Source organism: Bubalus kerabau, chromosome 9 (assembly GCF_029407905.1).
Source record: "Bubalus kerabau isolate K-KA32 ecotype Philippines breed swamp buffalo chromosome 9, PCC_UOA_SB_1v2, whole genome shotgun sequence".
In the NCBI taxonomy this organism is placed as follows: Eukaryota; Metazoa; Chordata; class Mammalia; order Artiodactyla; family Bovidae; genus Bubalus; species Bubalus kerabau.
The window spans coordinates 94,737,596-94,757,983 of NC_073632.1; the positions used below are offsets into that span (position 1 = coordinate 94,737,596).

Sequence of the window (20,388 nt, forward strand, 5' to 3'; positions counted from 1 at the left end):
TTCCCATTCTTAAGACTAACCACCTTTTTAAGTTGGAATAAATCTCAAGATTGGAAGAGACTCTGCTGCTGCTGCTGCTAAGTCGCTTCAGTTGTGTCCGACTCTGTGCAGCCTCATAGACGGCAGCCCACCAGGCTCCCCCTTCCCTTGGATTCCCCAGACAAGAACACTGGAGTGGGTTACCATTTCCTCCTCCAATGCATGAAAGTGAAAAGTGAAAGTGGAGTTGCTCAGTCGTGTCCGACTCTTCGAGACCCCATGGACTGCAGCCCACCAGGCTCCTCCATCCATGGCATTTTCCAGGCAAGAGTGCTGGAGTGGGTTGCCATTGCCTTCTCCGGAAGAGACTCTGAACATCATCTAGAACTCTGCAGCAGACGTTATCCTGTCCACTTACCCGTCCAGCAATTGGACCCTATCAAATGTGAATCCATCCTATTCTTGGGTACTTCTGAGAAACAAGCTACCTCCTGAGGTAGTACATTCCATTTGTGAAGAGTTTTGCCTACTAGCAAGTTATTTCCTACATTAAGCTGAACTTTTTTACAAGTATTAATGAAAATAACGTATCCATATGGTAAAAGAAATTTAGCACCAAAAAGGGAAGGTACAATAAAAATGTCTCCTTTTGACCCCTGACCTCTCACTTTGCCCAGCCATCCCACTATTTAATTATCTGAGGAAATCTCCATTATCAGTTCTTTATCCTCCTTCTGTTTATAATTATAGTCTTTGTCTCACACTCACTTTTTTTATGAAAGTTTTTTATGAAACTTTCATAAAAAGTTCATTTATGAAAGAAAATATATGTATTTATATATATACACACACACACATATATAAGTATATATAAATACATAACGAGGAATTGTATATATCCTCTGCTGCTGCTGCTAAGTCACGTCAGTCGTGTCCAATTCTGTGCGACCCCATAGACAACAGCCCACCAGGCTCCTCTGTCCCTGGGATTCTCCAGGCAAGAACACTGGAGTGGGTTGCCATTTCCTTCTCCAGTGCATGAAAGTGAAAAGTGAAAGTGAAGTTGCTCAGTCGTGTTCAACTCTTCGGGACCCCATGGACTGTAGTCTCCCAGGCTCCTCTGTCCATGGGATTTTCCAGGCAAGAGTACTGGAGTCGGTTGCCATTGCCTTCTCCGATATATCCTCTACAGTATGTATAACATAAACATACTGTGTGGGGCTATATGATATACAATTTTGGTTAACATATCTTAAGACCATTTTATTTCCGCATGTACAAATATTTTATTCTTTTGCTTTAAAAAATTTTAGTCATTATTTTAACATTTATTGAGATAAAGTTTGTCATTTACAGGGTACAAATCAGTGATTTTTAGTATAGTCACATGTGTGCAACCATCACCACAACCAATATTAGAACATTTTCATCACTTCAGAAAGAAACTCAGTACCCTTTATCTGTCACCTCTTATCCCATCACCCCCACCCTCAGCCATAAGTAGTCACTAATCTGCTTCCTGTCTGTATATTTACATATTCTGGACACTTCATATGAGTAGAATTCCATAATATGTAGTCTTTTGTGACTAGGTTTTTTCTCTTAGGATAATGTTTTAAAAGCTCATCCAAGTTGTAACATGTGTTAGTACTTCATTCCTTTTTATGGTGCATTCTGCCATTGTATAGATACACTGCATTTTATTTATTCATTCATCAGTTAATGGACATTTAGATTGTTTCTAACTTTTGCCTATTGTAAATAATGCTGCGATGAACATTTGTGTACAAGTTTATGTGGACATATGTATACACATAAGTGTAAGTATACACACATGAGTAGAATTGCTGGGTGCTACGGTGGGTCTGCGTTTAGCCATTCGAGTAAGGAGCTGCCACACTGTTTTCCAACATGGCTGCACCATTTTGTATTCCCACCAGCAATCTTGGAGGGTTTTGATTTCTCCACATCTTCCACCACAGTTGCTATTTTCTTTGATTCTTACCATCCCAGTAGCTGTAAAGTGGTATCTCATTTTGATTTACATTTTTCTGATGACTAATGATGTCGAGCCATTTGTGTATTTTCTTTGGAGAAATGCCAGTTTATATCCTTTGCCGATTTTTTAATTAGGTCCTTGTTTTTATTACTGAGCTGTATGAGCTCTTTGTATATTCTGGTTATAAGTCCCTTGTGTGATTCACAACTGTTTCCCCCATTCTGTGAGTTACCGTTGCACTTTCTTGGTGAGTGTCCTTGAAGCACAAATTTTAATTTTGCTGAAGTCTGACTTAGCGCTTTCCTTTCGTTATTCCTATCTTTGGTGTCATATCTAAGAATCAGTGGATAAATCCCTGGTGATCAGGATTTACTCCTGAGAGTTTTAGCGTTTAAATTTTTGTCTCATCTATTTTGAGTTAACTTCTATATAAGGCTGTGAGATAAGTGTCCAAATTTCATTCTTTTTCATGTGGCAATCCAAATGTCCCAGCACCATTTAGGTTTGTTGTTATTGTTGAAAATTTTTCTCCTATGCCATCAGTTTCCTTTTTTTTTTTTTTTTTTTTCTTTTTTATGTTGGAGTGGAGTGAACAATGTTGTCAATTTCAGGTGTACAGCAAAGTGATTCAGCTATTCATATACTTGTATCTATTCTTTTTCAAACTCTTTTCCTATTTAGGTTATTACAGAATACTGAAGCAGGGTTCCCTGTGCTATACAGTAGGTGCTTGTCAGTTATCTGTTCCCGGCACCATTTGTTGAAAAGACTTTTCTCACTGAATGGCCTTGGGACCTTTATAGAAAATCAGTTGACCATAAACAGATGGGTTTATTTCTGTACCTTTTGTTTTTTTGTTTGTTTGCTTGTCTATATGTTTGTCCTTATGCCATTACTACACTGCCTTGATTGTTGTTACTTCATAGTAAGTTTTGAAATTGCGGTGTGTACATTCTACTTTGTTCTTTTTTGAGGTTGGTTATTTGAGGTCTCCTGCTATTCCATATATATTTTAGAATCAACTTATCAGTTTCTACAAGCTGGGATTCTATAGGGATTACACCAAAATATTTTTCTAAATATACTTGTTTTTAAAAAAAAAAAAAAGATAAGCAAACCAAAAGGATTTATAATGAAAAGTTCTCCACACCAGAGACAACCAGTAGCTATTCACAGTTCATTTTGTATTCTTCTAGAAATTGAAACTGTATATGAAGCATACATATATTTATACATTTTCAATACAAGTGAAACATAGTTTACTTTCTCTTTTTATAAGAGCTTTTGTTTTTGTCTCTTTGAGAGTATTCCAAGTCAGGAATTGCAGATCTGCCTCTTTTAAAAATGACTGTATCATATTTTGTACCATAATCTCTAATCACTCCTTTTTTGATAAATCTTAGGGTCTTGTTTTTACAAACTGCTGCAATAAAAATGTTATGCATGAAAATTTTAACCACACCCAGGTATGTTGGCAGAAGAGATTACCAGGAGTAGGAAACTGCTGTGTCAAAGGATATTGTATTTTTTTAATTTTGATACATGTATCATTTAGGCTTGGTTATGCTGCTATTAACAAACTGTGTCTTTAAACAACAAAGGTTTATTTCTAGCTCACTTGACAAATAGATTAGCTGGTGGACTCTGTTCTACATCACCCTCACTCAGGTACCCAGGTTAAGGGAAGCTCCATCTCTGTGCTTCCATGATTGTTCAGGCAAGACAAAGGGCATACAGCAAATTAGCTCTGACTCCTTCATTTTCTGCCCCGACACGTGTTACTGTTTAGAAAGAACAAGTCCACATACCACCCCTAATTCAGAGAGGATGAGGAGGCGCATATCTGCTATATACCTGGAAAGCAGAGAGCCAGAAGTATTTGATGAAGAACACGGATGACTGTCTCAGTACATGCTGCTGCTGCTGCTGCTGCTGCTAAGTCACTTCACTCGTGTCTGACTCTGTGCGACCCCATAGACGGCAGCCCACCAGGCTCCCCCGTCCCTGGGATTCTCCAGGCAAGAACGCTGGAGTGGGTTGCCATTTCCTTCTCCAATGCATGAAAGTGAAAAGTGAAAGTGAAGTCGCTCAGTCATGTCCAACTCTTAGCGACCCCATGGACTGCAGCCTACCAGGCTCCTCCATCCATGGGATTTTCCAGGCAAAAGTACTGGAGTGGGGTGCCATTGCCTTCTCCAGTACATGCTACCAATTTTAATTTTAAGTCTCTCTCTCTAAAGAGATTCTACTAGTTCATAGTGATTCTACATGTTTATTTATCAACCACCAGAGGGAGTTGTAAGCTTAAAACTTTACTAAAACTTAACTTTGACTGAAAGAAGATTTTAAAAGTACTGAGTATATTTTTCTGTTATTCCTCCTCCTTTTTTGTCTATTTAAAAAGGCAGGTTAGATAGTTTGGAAAAAAAGAAATCACTATATGGCACCTTAAGTATATCCCTTATTTCCTTGGTAGAATTAGCATATCAAAGAGCCACCTTTCTGTAGTGTCAGCAACCTAAAAAGTCTTTAGGTCTTTAGGTTGCTTATGCTTAAGCATGCTGTGCTTAAGATTCCATGGGATGGGGAGAGGTTGACTGTTCTATTCAGAGACTTGTAATTAAGCCCCCTTTTCTGGTCCATCCCTCACTTCTGCCTTCTGTTATTTACTTGCATTCTCCAGGAGCTTCTTTTAGGTTTCTGCATGGCAAATTATCTGCCTCTTTGCAGAGACTGTAGCTTTCTCCGTCCTCCATTAGTCTATTCCATTTCATCTACATTCAGTCTTCCAGGAACTTGTTGAAATCTCTTGCCACTAATTACCTTCTTCCTATTGTTTACCTTTGTTGGATTCTATCCATTTTATTCCTCTGTTATTTTCATGAGGTTTCAAAAGGCAGAATATTGTGGCTCAGCTGGTGAAGAATCCACCTGCAATGTGGAAGACCTGGGTTTGATCCCTGGGTTGGGGAGATCCCCTGGAGAAGGGAAGGGTTACCCACTCCAGTATTCTGGCCTGGAGAATTCCATGGACTGTATAGTCCATGGGGTCACAAAGAGTCAGACACAACAAGTTTCATTTTCACTTTCCTTTCAGTCCCCTTTAACTGGAAATCCTCTCTAATATAATTGATTCTTTGTATTTGACTTTTAAAGTCCATATTAGTCTAAATGTAAATAATTGACAGGAATGGAAAGGATTTTTTCCTTAGCTTACCCACTGGAGTCTGTTTAACAGATCACCCCTCTTTCTTTACAAGTACATATCATGACATTGTGCATGAACCTCATTCATCTGTAGGTGTGGTTGATATTATTTTGTTTATAGCAGTTTCGTTGTATGCCAAAACAAAGGGGAGAAAAAACCCGAAAAGCAGTCTAAGGGATTTCCTCAGATTCCTGTTCAGTCTTTCCTGTAACAGAGGTGAAATGTTCTAATCTTGGCCCACAACTGTAGCCGTCACCTTGTCACCCTTGCTGACTGTTTCCAGGCTGTCTGCTTCTTTTGGATGCTGGAAGTATAATTGTCATATTTTTTCTCCCCAGACAGTCAATACCCAACTCCTTTATTTAGGAGAGACTGATCAAAGCAAAAGTGTCTTTATAAGTAAGCATTATAATCATTCTTCTTTATTATGAATATTCTTAATAATGTTTCTTAATGAATCTGTATTGTGTAATATTTTGTACAGTGAAGACTAAAATTGTAGACAAAACCACAACTGGAGAAAAAGTTTAGCTTTAGATGAATTTTCAGTGATTTTTAGAAATTCACCTTGACACTACTTTGTAATTCATCTTTCTCAGACACCTATCTACAACTCCCAAGCCACAATTGAAAAGTGAACTAGACACATAAAAATCCAGGCACCTACTAGAGAAATTGAGACCATGTCTCTCTTATACTATTTCCAGAGCATTTTTTAGTTTGTTTGTAATTAACAGACATACTTAAAAGATCCTGAATAGTCTGCAGATTGTTATTTCTAATATAGTCATAACTCTGCTGCACAACTTTGTTTTCATTGAAAAGAAATATCTCTTAGATAAGTTTTAAGACAGTGGATTTACTTTACAGTTTCAGCCTGTCATAGGTGATATCTCACCTTAATTCTCAAAGATAAGCCATATCTTCAGCCATTGCAAAAACTCCTTTGTGAATTCCCAAAGATGTAGTATTTTTTCTGTTTAAGAAACATTCTGAAGTATTTACTCTGTAACTTTAAAACATCCCCATAATAATACCTTCAGTAACTATGACTTCTTCATCTCTCTTACTATATCTTTTTCTTAATCAGTTTTTTATCTCCTATTAATACCTTCCAATACCAAAAAAAGCCAGTGCCAAACAATGTTCAACCTACTGTACAATTGTATTCATCTCACATGCTAGCGAAGTAATGCTCAAAATTCTCCAAGCCAGGCTTAAGCAGTACATGAACCGTGAACTTCCAGATGTTCAAGCTGGATTTAGAAAAGGCAGAGGAACCAGAGATCAAATTGCCAACATCCACTGGATCATAGACAAAACAAGAGAGTTCCAGAAGAACATCTACTTTTGCTTTATTGACTATGCCAAAGCCTTTGTATGGATCACAGTAAACTGTGGAAAATTCTAAAAGAGATGGGACTACCAGACCACCTGACCTCCCTCCTGAGACTGCAGGTCAAGAAGAAGTAGTTAGAACTGGACATGGAGCAACAGACTGATTCCAAATAGGAAAAGGAGTACGTCAAGGCTGTATATTGTCACCCTGCTTATTTAACTTATATGCAGAGTACATCATGAGAAATGCTGGACTGGATGGAAACATAGCTGGAATCAAGACTGCTGGAAGAAATACCAGTAACCTCAGATACACGGATAACACCACACTTACGGCAGAAAGCAAAGAACTAAAGAGCCTCTTGGTGAAAGTGAAAGAGGAGAGTGAAAAAGTTGGCTTAAAACTCAACATTCAGAAAACTAAGATCATGGCATCTGGTCCCATCACTTCATGGTAAGTAGATGGAGAAACAGTGGAAATAGTGACAGACTTTATTTTGGGGGGCTCCTAAATCACTGCAGACGGTGACTGCAGCCATGAAATTAAACGACGCTTGCTCTTTGGAAGAACAGTTATGACCAACCTAGATAGCATATTAAAAAGCAGAGACATTACTTTGCCAACAAATGTCCGTCTAGTCAAAGCTAGACGGTAGTCATGTATGGATGTGAGAGCTGGACTGTAAAGAAAGCTGAGCACCGAAGAATTGATGCTTTTGAATTGTAGTGCTGGAGAAGACTCTTGAGAGTGCCTTGTACTGCAAGGAGATCCAACCAGTCCATCCTAAAGGAAATCAGTCCTGAATATTCATTGGAAGGACTGATGCTGAAGCGGAAACTCCAGTTCTTTGGCCCCCTGATGCGAAGAACTGACTCATTTGAAAAGACCCTGATGCTGGGAAGGATTGAAGGCAGTAGAAGGGGACAACAGAGGATGAGATGGTTGGATGGCATCACCAACTCAGTGGACATGAGTTGAGTAAACTCCGGGAGTCGGTGATGGACAGGGAGGCCTGGCATGCTGCAGTCCATGGGGTCGCAGAGTCGGACACAACTGAGCAACTGAATTGAACTGAATATTGACCTTCTCTCGCTCAGCTTTTTTCCTGAAATGAGTATTATTACACTGGCTTTATTTCAGTGTTATATTTGCCTAGTATATCAGTTTTAAAGTGTCTCTATCCGCCTTCAAGATTTCCTCTGTATCTTTGTTTTTTAAGCAGTCTTATTATATGTCTAGGTTTTGTTTTGTTTTGATATTACTTGGAGATCCCTGGGCTTCTTGGATCTGTGATTTATTGTCTTTCATTAATTTTGGAAACCATTTAGCCATTATCCTCAAATACGACTTACTGTTTTTCCATTTCTTTCACCAGTTACATGTATATTATAGACACATATTGCCTGTCACCTCTTGGATGCTTTGTTCTTCTTCCCTCTTTTTCTTTGTGTTCAATTGACATAATCTCTGTCTTCAGGTTCACTGATTCTTCTGTATCCAGCATGCTGGTAAGCATGTTGAAAGAATTCTTTATCTCTGATACCATATTTTATTTCCAATATTTGACTCTTCTTCAATAATTTCCATCTCTCCTCTCAGATTATCCATCAATTCCTACATGTTCATCTTTTTACCTAACTCCTTCAACATTTTGTGTGTATGTTCTGTCGCTCAGTCGTGTCCATTTCTTTGGGACCTGCCAGGCTCCCCTGTCCTTGGGATTTTCCCCAGGCAAGAATACTGGAGTGGGTTGCCATTTCCTTCTCCAGGAGATCTTCCTGACCCAGGAATCAAACCCAAGTCTCTGGCGTCTCCTGTTAGCAGACGGATTCTTTACCACTGTACCACCTAGGAAGCTTCAATCATAGTTATTTTGCAATTTCCTGCCTGCTACTTCCAGCATCTGGGTCATCTTTGAATATGGTTCCATTGACTGCTTTCCCTCTTGGTGATTCGTTGAATTTTTCTCTCACTTTTCTGTGTGTTGTTACTTTTTTCTTTTATTATTATTGAATGCCAAAAATTATATGTAAAAAAACAGAAGAGACTGAGACCTTTACATCCAGAAACCAGAATACCTTTTTTCCTGTCAGGATATTGTGTGAAGGGTTAAGTCAGTTTAGGCAGGAGTGGAGCTAGGTCTGGGTTTTGTTGTTGCCTTTTTAGTTCCTTACAGTCTTCAAATATCTCTAGCAGTTGGCTGCTCTTACTTTGTATCTCTTAGAGGGCTGCCTAGAGGACAAAGTATTACTTTACTTTAGTCCTTTGATTTTCAACCTTTCTGAGCTGTGATGGGTCCCCATTTATTCATTCTCCACATGATCTGATAAACAGCCAAATACTAAATTATGTGGAATTTTACAAGCCACGTGGTTTCAGTTGTAACAAAAACAGACATAGACAATAGGTAAACAAGTGAGCGTGGCTATATTCTAGTAAAACTTTGTTCACAAAACAGGCAATGTCCAGATTGGGCCCTTTAGCCATAATTTGCTGACCCCTTTTTTAGAGCTTTGTTCTTGGGACACACACACCCATATCTCCAAGCTCCAGCAGGGTAGGGATTTTTACCTTTCTTGTTCGTTGATTTCCTGAGTGGCTACAACAATCCTGACATAGGCTCTCAATATATTAAAAGAATGGATTAGCAAATTACATTTTAAGTGCTTTTGGAAAACAGCAATGCAGCTGTAGATCTTTTATATCTAAACAGATTAATTTAATTAGATCACAGTTATTATGATTACTGATATATTTGGAATTATTTGTATTCTAGTTCTTTCCACTTTCCTCCTTTCCTGCTAAGTTTAATCAAATTCTATCCTTTTGTTCTTTTAGAAACTATATTTAGCTTTCTTGTATACTCTTCATCTTTATCCCTAGATATTAACATGTATATTTGGTTTAGCGACACTTGAGAATATTCTTTTCATTACTGTTCATGGGGTTCTCCATGGGGTTTTTCCAGTAGTCATATATGGATGTGAGAGTATAAAGAAAGCTGAGTGCCAAAGAATTGATGCTTTTTAACTGCGGTGCTGGAGACTCTTGAGAGTCCCTTGGACTGCAAGGAGATCCAACCATTCCATCCTAAAGGAGACCAGTCCTGGGTGTTCATTGGAAGGACTGATGCTGAAGCTGAAACTCCAATACTTTGGCCACCTGACGTGAAGAACTGACTCATTGGAAAAGACCCTGATACTGGGAAAGATTGAGGGCAGGAAGAGAAGGGGATGACAAGAGGATGAGATGGTTTGATGGCATCACTGACTCGATGGACATGAGTTTGAGCAAGCTGCAGGAGTTGGTGATGGACAAGGAAGCCTGGCATGCTGCAGTCCATGGGGTCGCAAAGAGTCAGACACGTCTGAGCAACTGAATTAAACTGAACTAAGAATATTCTTTATAAACACTTTTAAAGCCTTAGAATGCTTTTCATCTAATTTTCATATTTCCAATTTCTTGTTATTCTTCTCTAATATTTTAGTTTTACTCTCTTTTGAACAGTCTTTGCCTCCCCACCCACTACCATGGTCTTTTTCCTTTGTTTCAGAGTTAGAACTTTTTTTTACGTTCATTATCTTGTTCCTTCCTCTTGTATTAATGTCCTCCGTATCAAAAAAAACATCTTCAGTAGTTCTTTCTTTAGGAGCAGTCCATGGTTTGTAAAATCCTCCAACTTTATCTATTCATCCCTACTCCAGTAATTTGATTAAGTGAATTAGTTATTCCATTAGCTTCTGAAATATTATTTCATTTCTTCAGGTTTCTCTTCAAATTTTGCCATATACTCTATTGTCTCCTTCTACAACTCCTTTTTATATTTATTTAAGATCTTTTAACCCCTCTTTTATGTGTCCCATCACTTTATCTCTGTGCATTTTGAGAATACTCTTAGATTTATCTCTTGGGTCACTAAATATGTCTTTGACTATGTGTAATCTACAGTTTAATGTATTTGGTTGACTGTTTCAATGGCTATTTTCCATTTCTAGAGGTTGTTAATGGTACTTCTCCAAAACTTATTCATGGTGTCTTATTTGTTATATTCTTCTATGATCATTATAATCATCTTAAACAGGTATTTCCATAGCTTCTTTGAAGTTATTATATAACCAAGTTTTAGGGGGCTCCTCTTGGGCTGTTGATTCTCATGGTAGATGGTTTTCTTATTCGGTCATACTTTTCTGCTGAGAGCTTCTCTTCATTGAGGATTTTTCCGATTTTGAATTCCATAGTAGGTGTCCCTCCATACTGGAAGTAGGTTGCCAGAGCAGTTTGCATTTGCTTCTGCTGGTTACTTCAAGGAAATCACCAGCCTAGAGCTAATTGTTAACAGTAATTCCTCACTCAGAGGTTCTCTGTCTGCCCTCACTGTATAAATCAGTTTCTCAGAAAATCTATTCTTATCCCTTCTCCTCATGTAATATTGAATAATATCACAAATGTATGTCTTATTTTCTAACTCAGTACAAATAAAAATTATCACTTAGTCATTAGAAGCACTAAATAAACGCGTTTTTTAAAGTTTTTTTTGTTTTGCATATTTAGGGAAAAGCTTTTAGGGAGATGATCTCCATTAATTTTTAAGAAATACTGCTTTTAAATAATCATTAATTTGAACAAATGTCTTACTAATGGCATTTGAGACTCATTGGTAGATCATCAGAGTTTAGAAATGAAGGAAAGTATGTTATGTTCTTATAGTTTTCCTTTGCCTTGCTTTTCATTCTCACTTCATGCCTCTGTCTTTCTCTTCTTACTGTCCCACTCAGAAATAACAATCCACTCCTCATCTTCTTTTAAGAGAATAAAATAAACCCTAATGCACAATTCTTATGTTTTGGAAATAGAGGCATAAAACTTTGCAATTCAAGTAAAATAAACAAAATTAATAAAGGTCTGACAAAGCAAGCCTGGGGTGGTTATGGATATACAAAGACACAGTGAGTTTTCTATCAGGAACATGTGTACCTCCAAAACACCTCCCTGCGTTTTTAGAATATATATTAAAATGAGAGATAAGATACCAAGAATCAGTCATGATTTTTAAAACTTAAATATAAGACATATTCCCCTAATACTCTTTTCTTCCAATAAATAAGAAAGGAGAATTACAGAGGGAGATACCTGTGAATTGTATTAGTGTCAGATTTTTGTTGGGAAAAATTGTCTACCATTTAAAGTTAATTTTAAAGCACTTGAGCCTAACTAGCTTCCCCACACCCCACACCCTAATTCAGATTCTATAATACACTGCTGGACTGAATGGCCTGAATATATATAGCCTTTTCCTTCCTTTTTAGCTTCTTGGAAATTTTAGTTTGTTGATTGATGGTGACTATTTAGCATTAATCTAATCTGTTTAATCGACTTGACTTTTTTAATTGCTATTTTTCATTTTTAGAGTTTATTTATTATACTTTCTCAAATCAGCTTGTTTTCTCGTGGTAGAGTCATCCCAAGCCTCCATTTAATAGTAAATTCAGTTATCTTCACCACCAGTACAATATCCTAAAAAGTCAAACTCGTTTTGTCCAGAAGTGGCAAAATCATATATACCAGTTTTATGGTTTACTAAGGTTTCCCAAGCAGTTCATCATTCATGTGACAAGATTGATTGCTTATTTTCTTTTTTAAAAAAATCTTAGGAAAATATTTTCACACAATATAATTGGAATATAAGAAAATGTATTTGGTTTATCTGAATGATTTTGTTTTTGATTTGCAGTTTGAGCAGTTTAATGTTAACATTCATGTGGATCGAAATCAATCACTTTTATTTATTGCATACATCAAAATGGATTTAACCTAACCCACATTCCCATTAAGTTGTTTATATGCTTAAATGATTCTCAAGTCAAAAATAAAATAATTCTCTAAAGTTAAAAATTCTGAAATTTTAAATATTTAACACACAATACTTTGTTTTAGTGTTATCTTTGAGATTCTTCGGAACCTCTTGTTTGTCACAGAAATAGTTATCTGTTTTGTTTTCCCAAGGTTGTTTAAAGGTTAATTGACTAAACTGGGTGGATCTTCATATGTACTAATATGTATTGCAGCTCTTTTGGTACATCAGAAGGCCAGAATGGAACGGCTTCAAAGAGAACTTGAGATTCAAAAGAAAAAGCTGGATAAACTAAAATCTGAGGTCAATGAAATGGAAAATAATCTAACTCGAAGGCGTCTGAAAAGATCAAATTCCATATCCCAAATACCTTCAGTAAGTCTTTCTTTCTGTACTTGTAACTGTTATGCTTGAACATGAGAATAGGCAACCTGTCATCAGTATAAAAGCTTGACCTACTTTTCTAGAAATGCTCTTAATTCATACTTGTTTTTCTGTCCTTACCTCCCCCTGCAAAACTTGACTCCTTCTTAACTAATAACACAAGAGTTCGATGTAGATCCTCACCTGGAATTATTTTTCAGCTCGAAGAAATGCAGCAGTTGAGAAGTTGTAATAGACAGCTCCAGATTGACATTGACTGCTTAACCAAAGAAATTGATCTTTTTCAAGCCCGAGGTAAAGTTCAATGCATATTCAGCTGAAATTCTTTGTGTTAATTTATCAGCTCTTCCTGTGGCTGAAAACAGACTTTCAATTGTAATCTTGTTTCAGATTTGATTTGGAGCCATATAGTGCTGCTGAGATTCTTACTTTCTCTTACTTGCCACTCTTCCCTCCAAAGCTGTACATTTATTTGGTTGAGGAGTAATTTGATACGTTTAATAGCCTTCAAATCCCCTTTAGTCATACATTAAGGGAAGACAGTGATTAGTATGTCTGGCTGTATTGTCAAAAGTATTGCTGTTATGTATTAATATAATCTGTTACAGTGTTTATTAAGATCGTAATATATATACTCATATTCCTGTTTCCCTTTTTTCCTTCTACCTTTGAAGAATTATGCTTTTAAGAACATGATTAAAAGGCATCCCCACTCTAATGGCACTTACTTAATTGATGACATAGAGAAGAAAATTAAAATATGACATACAATATTTTTAGGAAAATGATAGTTTATGGTATTTGAACTGTTATTGACCAGTAATAATTGCTTATTGTGGAGTAAATTAAGATTGGGGCATTTGGCACAGTACGTGAGTGAGTAAAAAGTGTTCCATAGACAACTAAAAAGAATGTTTATAACTTAAACCTAATTCTGAAGTTTGGAAATAATAGAAATATATAAAATGAAAAAGACAGGAAAGGGAAGAAGCCAAAAAATAAGCCCGTAGTCACACTTCTCAGTGTGTGCCAAAATCCATTAAACTGGAAGATGATTCGTTTTATTTTCTTTTAGTAAGTAAGCTGTTTCTCTTGAAACAGTCATAGAAAATGCCATAATTTAACTTGGAGAGAAAAGATTGGTGCTAGTCTAGAAAATGTAATCTTTGAACTTGTTCCTTTTGTTTAAAATCTGAAGCATCACATTATATTAGTTCAGGTTTTTATACTTACTTGAGGCCAAGCTATTTAGTTGCTTAAGACCATGTTAAAATTATATTTTACATTGTCAAATTTTAAGTTATCTTAACTTGTCACATGCAACAGGGATCTGTTCTAATTCTTTTACTGTCTTGCATTAATCTAACTTCTTCCTCAGTTTACAGGTTGGACTTCTGTTATGGGTACTATTGATATATTACACCTATTTCAGCTGTTTTTGAAATCCTTTCATGTAACTGGAGATTAGAGGTGTGAAATAAAAGAAAAGTGTTTTTTCTATTTAACTGATTTTTTTTTAAGAAAGAAAATATTTGCTTTTTAAAAATCTTTTTAATTTTTTTGAGCTATAAACATTGATATACTTCTTTTTATATATTTCAGGACCACATTTCAATCCCAGTGCTATTCATAACTTTTATGACAATATTGGATTTGTAGGCCCTGTGCCACCAAAACCCAAAGGTTAGTGTATCCAGTAGGTGTGAAACTGTTGGTTTTGAAAAACAAGATCTGAGAAAATTTTATTCTTAGCAGCCTTCCACTCTAGAAGTACTTCCAACTTTGGCATTCTTGGATGGATTCACTAGGAAGATACTTATTTTCACTTAACATGCTGGGAATTGGGAGAGTTCAAAAATGTAATGTACTTAGCCCTTTAAAAGTAATATGCATGTCCTTAGGATTCATTGTATACTCCCAGAATAGCAAATCTTGGCAAAAAAAAAAATCACCAGGTATAAAAACTTGTATTCTTTGAAATTTTAGACAAACATTAAGGAAGACACCTTAGGAAAGTTTATTTTTCATAAGTATTCTGTCCTATATAGTTTATGCATAGTTCTCTATAATCAGAATTCTCTGAATTTCAGATAAATGTTTTTTTTAATTATTACCTGTCATTTTTATGTCATCGATACAGATTATGTACACACCAAACTAAGAAATGTTGAAACATTTGGGTGGGTGTTTTACTCCAGGTATTAAAAAATATGTAGAAATGGGAACAATCTTTGGTTTGTTATAAGAATTTTCATATTCTCACTCAGTATCCTGTTGTCTCCACTCCTTAGTTTTTATTCAGTTATAATTCAATTAGGCCTAGCTGTGGCTTCATATTTTTTTTATTACTTAAAAGTTTTTAAACATAGTTAGCTGGAATGTAATGAAGTCTTAGTACAGAGGATCAAAAGTGAAATTGGGCATTTGACACAGTACGTGAGTAAGCAAGTGTTCAGACATTGGATGTTAATTGAATAAAGGAATAAGGAAAGCAGTGGTATAGCCTAGCTCCTTAAAATAAGCAAAATGGACATTTTAGACTCTGAATGAGTTGCCTTAATCTTTTTATTCTCTTTCAAAAACTAAAAATTCTCATATAAAAAGATCCTGTTTTGTTTCCATGTAATTCAGTACTTATGTGTTATGGGTAAGAGGGAGATGGGGTATAGATGAAATAACATTTGTCTTGACAGTTGTTGAGGCAGCATAAGGGCTGAGAGTTTATTTCACTGTTTTCACTACTTTTGTGTGTATTTGAAATTTTTCATGATAAAAAGTAAGGGAAAAAAAAACTTAAAAAGCTTTTCACAAAAGATAAATGCTCGTGTACTGGATATTTTTAGAGAAATAAAGAATTAGTCATTTTTGCCTTAAGGCTAAAATAGGGAGTTACTAGTTTCACTTAGAGAGGTTTTACTTAGTTCTTAAAATCAGTTCCGCTTTGCAGTGTGGATTTTTTAACAGCTAAAATAAAGTGTGGCCATCACAAGTCATCTCCTACTGTGCACCCTAAAGAACTTCCTCTTTTCTCGATTCTGGTGGTTACTTAGTTTCCAAATACCACTAATAATAAAGAGTCATAATTCGAAGGACCAGAAGATTTTGTGCAGTTGCAAGAAAACCATTGGAGATTTTTTTCATTTAAAAAAAATTAGGTCCTCTATTTGATTACCTTAGATATTTAAATATTGAAGATAATCCTGGCACTTAGTAATAGAATGAAGTGTTAATACAGATTGATTAGCCCTCCTAAAAAACCTTTGTAGTTAACAAAAAGGATAGACAAGGTTTTACTAAAAATGTGCCAGATTGGAATGTTTTCTAACCTTAGTAAGACCAAAATTCTAATAAATAGACTGGATTATCCCCAGATTAAAACAGTTGTTCTAGAAAATTGTGGAATAATTGTAGATGGTAAAAAGTCGAACTTTTTTAAACTGTTCATTTTTTAGTTTTAGGTGGATGCTAATTCGTATTGTCAGACCCTTGATTTTTAAAATATTTTTACCTAGATAAACCTTAAATAGATAATTTTTTAAATATGTATTTATTTGTTTGGCTGTGCTAGGTCTTAGGTGTGGCATGTGGGATCTAGTTCCCTGACCCTGGGCCCCCTGCATTGGGAGTGCAGAGTCTTAGCCACTGGATCACCGGCAAAGTTCCCTCGATATTTGTTTTAAAGCTATTCAATTTAAAGAAAATTACTATATAAATAATACTTTCATGGTGCTCATGCATGTGCCAAAATCATGGTGATGCCTAAAAATTCCCATGCCTAAAGTGGGAATTTTGCAATAAAATGTTAACCTTAAGACCAAACACTAAATAAAGTGCCACTAAACAAAGTACCGTCACTTAATTATTTTGAATTTGTTACAGAAACTTGACTTCCTATATTTTTATCCACTATATATCAGTTTGTCTTTTAAAATAACAGAAAAGATATCATTTACTTACCAGCTCGGTGGAATAGGTAGAATTTGCAAATTAATATACATTTTTAATATAATTTGTAAACTGCAAATCATAAACTGTGACTGGAGAGACCCAATGGTGCATGCTCAAACCTCCCCAAAATAATTTATAGGAATCCTATTTTATGCTTGATCCTATTTAAATCCTATTTTAAATTACAAAGATACCTCCCTCCCCCAAAAAAGTAGTTTTATAAATGTAATTTCATCTTTGACACAACCATGGAGGAATATATTTCTTACATTTAAGATACCTCTGTACATTCAAACATTTAGAACATTGACCTCATAAAACTGCAGTGACTATTTTATAAGAAAGAAAGACTAGATGTAGAGGAAACATGATTATCTAAGAAAACAGAGCAAAGAAATTAGGAGTTAATAGCAGAACCATGAATAGAACTCCATTCTCATGACTCTGGAGCTGGTAGTCTTTCTAGTGTTCCATAACAAATACGTTTTCAAATAACATGAGAAATAAAGTCTGATAAAATTTTATACTAATTTGCTTCTCCAAGTCTGTTGTTGACATTTAGTTAAGTAAGATTTTAGAAATTAGTACGTTTTGTGCAATTTTAGATTTTAGCAGATGGAGAACATTTAATAAACACTTCCATTCATGATAGAAATCAGAAACATAACTACTACATCAGTGAGAAATGAAACTCACACTTGAATGAGACGGAAATGCACTAGCAGTACTGCATTGTAGTTGGATACCTTTTCACATTCTTAGGTGACATTATGGTAATCTTGGCTATTAGTGACCATATGAAGTGATTTCCCTTTTCTCCTGCTATAAATTGGGGGAAATGATGCTCTTTTCACATTTGAGGAGATATTGAGGTGATTAAGTCATGTCCATGTTGCTATTCCCCAGCAGAGATGTGCCGGCCTGATAGATACAGGTTGTGAGGATCAAGCATGTGGGTCAGTTTCAGCCAGATGCTTCACTGGATTAACAGGCTGTTTCATGCTGTGTGGTGCTAGAGCTTAACTGACAGAGCTATGAGGAAAGCCCCATAGTGTTTATAGTTGCCAGTAATTTATGACTGTGAATTTGCTTCTAAAATAATTCTTTTGCTTCCTTGCAGATCAAAGGTCCACCATCAAAACACCAAAGACTCAAGACACAGAAGATGATGAGGGGGCTCAGTGGAGTTGTGCTGCCTGTACTTTTTTGAACCATCCAGCCTTAAACCGTTGCGAACAGTGTGAGATGCCAAGGCATTTGTGAGCCAGGAGGCCCTATATCTTCTCTAAATCCACATCTGAAATTCAAGAAACCAGTCTGTCATCAGGGGAAAAGTTTCACTGCTACATAGGATTTTGTAAAATTGAAGGTGTGACAAGATGGTGTTGTGCTAATAATGTTAAATGTCAACCCACAGAGCTAATAATACCTCAGTCTAATGTCATGGGCAGTTGAAATTCATCACATGAAAGGTAATCTGCTGAAAGACTTGGTTGCCCACTGCCTAACCATGTACAGTGTTACCAGTAGCCCATCATGGATAATTCTCAACATATTAATACCTAGGTGTTCCCAGTACTTTTTTCCCTCATGTCACTACTGAATTTTGACAGGAGGAAGGAATAGAATGATGGCTTTTTTTTTTTTTAAGCTTTCGGTGAAACACTACAAACATGAAGAAAAGCAACAAGGTTTAACTATTTAAAAACTGTTTGCTGCTGTATAGTGCCAATGGAAAGGGGAAGAACTTCACACATCTGTGGTACTCTTGGCCTTGTCTTTGTCTTCCCTGAAAACGTCTCCACTCTGTGAAGCCAGCGTCTAGGGTCTAAAGATGAAAGGAGAGCAGCAGCATTGTCTGTACAAACATGGAGTGAAACACCCCAGAGCTTTTCCTACTGTACAGAGCTCTCAAGTTTGCTTTAGTGATTTCTTTTCTTCCTTATTATTTTCTTATATTTCTATATGTATAGTGTAATAGTCTTTTGTTAACTAATTTTCTTTTTTCCTTTTAGTGATTAAGTACTATCATGTCCCTTTTTAAGCCTTACATGAGAGAAGCATTGCCTTCAAAATAAAAAAGCATTAATGAAATGAAACTATGCACAAAATAACTTTCCTCTACTTATTCTGTACTTTGCCCTCATGAGTACCGATGTTCTGTGAAGACATACAGATGCTGCACAGTGAATTGCAGAAAATATTACAAGACTTATGTCTATAGGTCACACTATATACTGCCTTTAGTGGTGGGTAACACAACATGGTGTTTTATCTTCCACAGGGAAGCTTAAAACAAAAGGTATTTTTAACCCACTGACAGCAACAAGGTTAAGCTTGCTTTATCTGCCTTGTGTCCCACAGAACTTCCACAAGAGATTACTCTTGGGAAAGTACAGTTTCAAAACCAAGAGCCCTTTTTTTGGAGAGAAATTTAAATGCTTTACTGTTGGGGCAGTCCATTTCTAAACCTGACTTGGTGGCAGTATCGTGTATATTTATAAAACAAGGCTAGTTGCATTTAGGACAACTGAAGAAAAGCTGGAAAAAAGAAAAACAAGCAAACTTGAACACTGAAGCAACCTCAAGCATCTCTTTATTTTGATGATATATTTTTATAAGGAAAATAAATATTCAGATGATCAGGAATGTATATAACGAAATGAAATCAAGGAAAAAATAACAATATGCATTTAAAAAAAACAATTATGAAATTATATATCAGTGCTTAGAATGGGATTAAGGGAAGTGCTGAAATGTAGCAAAAGATGGGAGATAATGTAGACTGGCACCCACTGTAAATGTTTGCAAATGAATATTTTTTAAATAAGCAAGATTATTACAGGTGATTCTATATGAATGTCAGAGCCTTAACTTCCAGGCTTTGCATCTTGTATATGAGAAGAACTATGACAATCCTAGTTAATTAGATGAGAAACCCAAAGCCCTTACATTTGATGCATTTTGTTTTAAAATAGGCCTTGTTTTTCAGCTTCATCTGCAGTTCTATGTGAAGATTGATAAATCAGTTTTTACTTGTTTTATTAATAAAACGTAATTTGGATATCTTGAGTTGATGGTTTTGTGATTTAGCTGGGTAAACTATCTTTGTAACAGATAAGTTATTTATAAAAATTAAAAAACTTATATTCTAACATGGATTTTGTGACTTGTTCTTAAAGTTTTGTGGGATAGGAGGTAAATTATACCCCAGCAGAACATTTGATAGTTAATAGAAATCAGAGGAAACTCAACCTCCAGAGTCTCCTCCTGACATCATGGCATTCCGCGGCAGTTCTCAGATTATTCGTATCAATTTCCCCAGGCTTCTTTTTAACTAATGAAAGCAGCCATGTTTCAGCTAAGCCAGAGAAATGAATATTCCTCTTTTCAAAGTTTATTATAGCTTTATTCTTTCATTTCTCGTGGAGTTTTGTTTTTTAAGTTTACCCCATTGTTGAAGTGTGATTTCTTGGGCCATTTAGCCTGAGTAAGTTGCTTAGTTCATATTTGCTTTTTCACACTATGTGTATGTGCTGAAGATGGCAGTACTTCTCTGGAAGAGAACCTTTAAAAATTTTCAAAAACTTATGACTCAGTTTTTCTGAGTTTGAAAAAGAGCCAAGTAGCGCTTGCTGATCTCATTATGACATAACTAAGCCCTGCCATGGCTTCCCTGG

At 36.0% G+C, this 20,388-nt stretch overlaps 1 protein-coding gene across 4 annotated transcripts in view; it reads left to right on the forward strand.

Annotated features, from left to right (window-relative positions):
* Nucleotides 1–19,863, forward strand: part of TAB2 (TGF-beta activated kinase 1 (MAP3K7) binding protein 2) — an 84,526-nt gene extending 64,663 nt beyond the window's left edge. For all 4 annotated transcript variants that reach the window (XM_055535916.1, XM_055535914.1, XM_055535917.1 and 1 more), the window contains 4 exons: nucleotides 12,591–12,751; nucleotides 12,961–13,054; nucleotides 14,363–14,443; nucleotides 17,829–19,863. In XM_055535916.1, coding sequence (XP_055391891.1) covers nucleotides 12,591–12,751; nucleotides 12,961–13,054; nucleotides 14,363–14,443; nucleotides 17,829–17,971 — 479 coding nt within the window. In that variant the 3' untranslated portion in view covers nucleotides 17,972–19,863. The remainder of the gene's footprint in view (nucleotides 1–12,590; nucleotides 12,752–12,960; nucleotides 13,055–14,362; nucleotides 14,444–17,828) is intronic.
* Nucleotides 19,864–20,388: the final 525 nt, after the last annotated feature.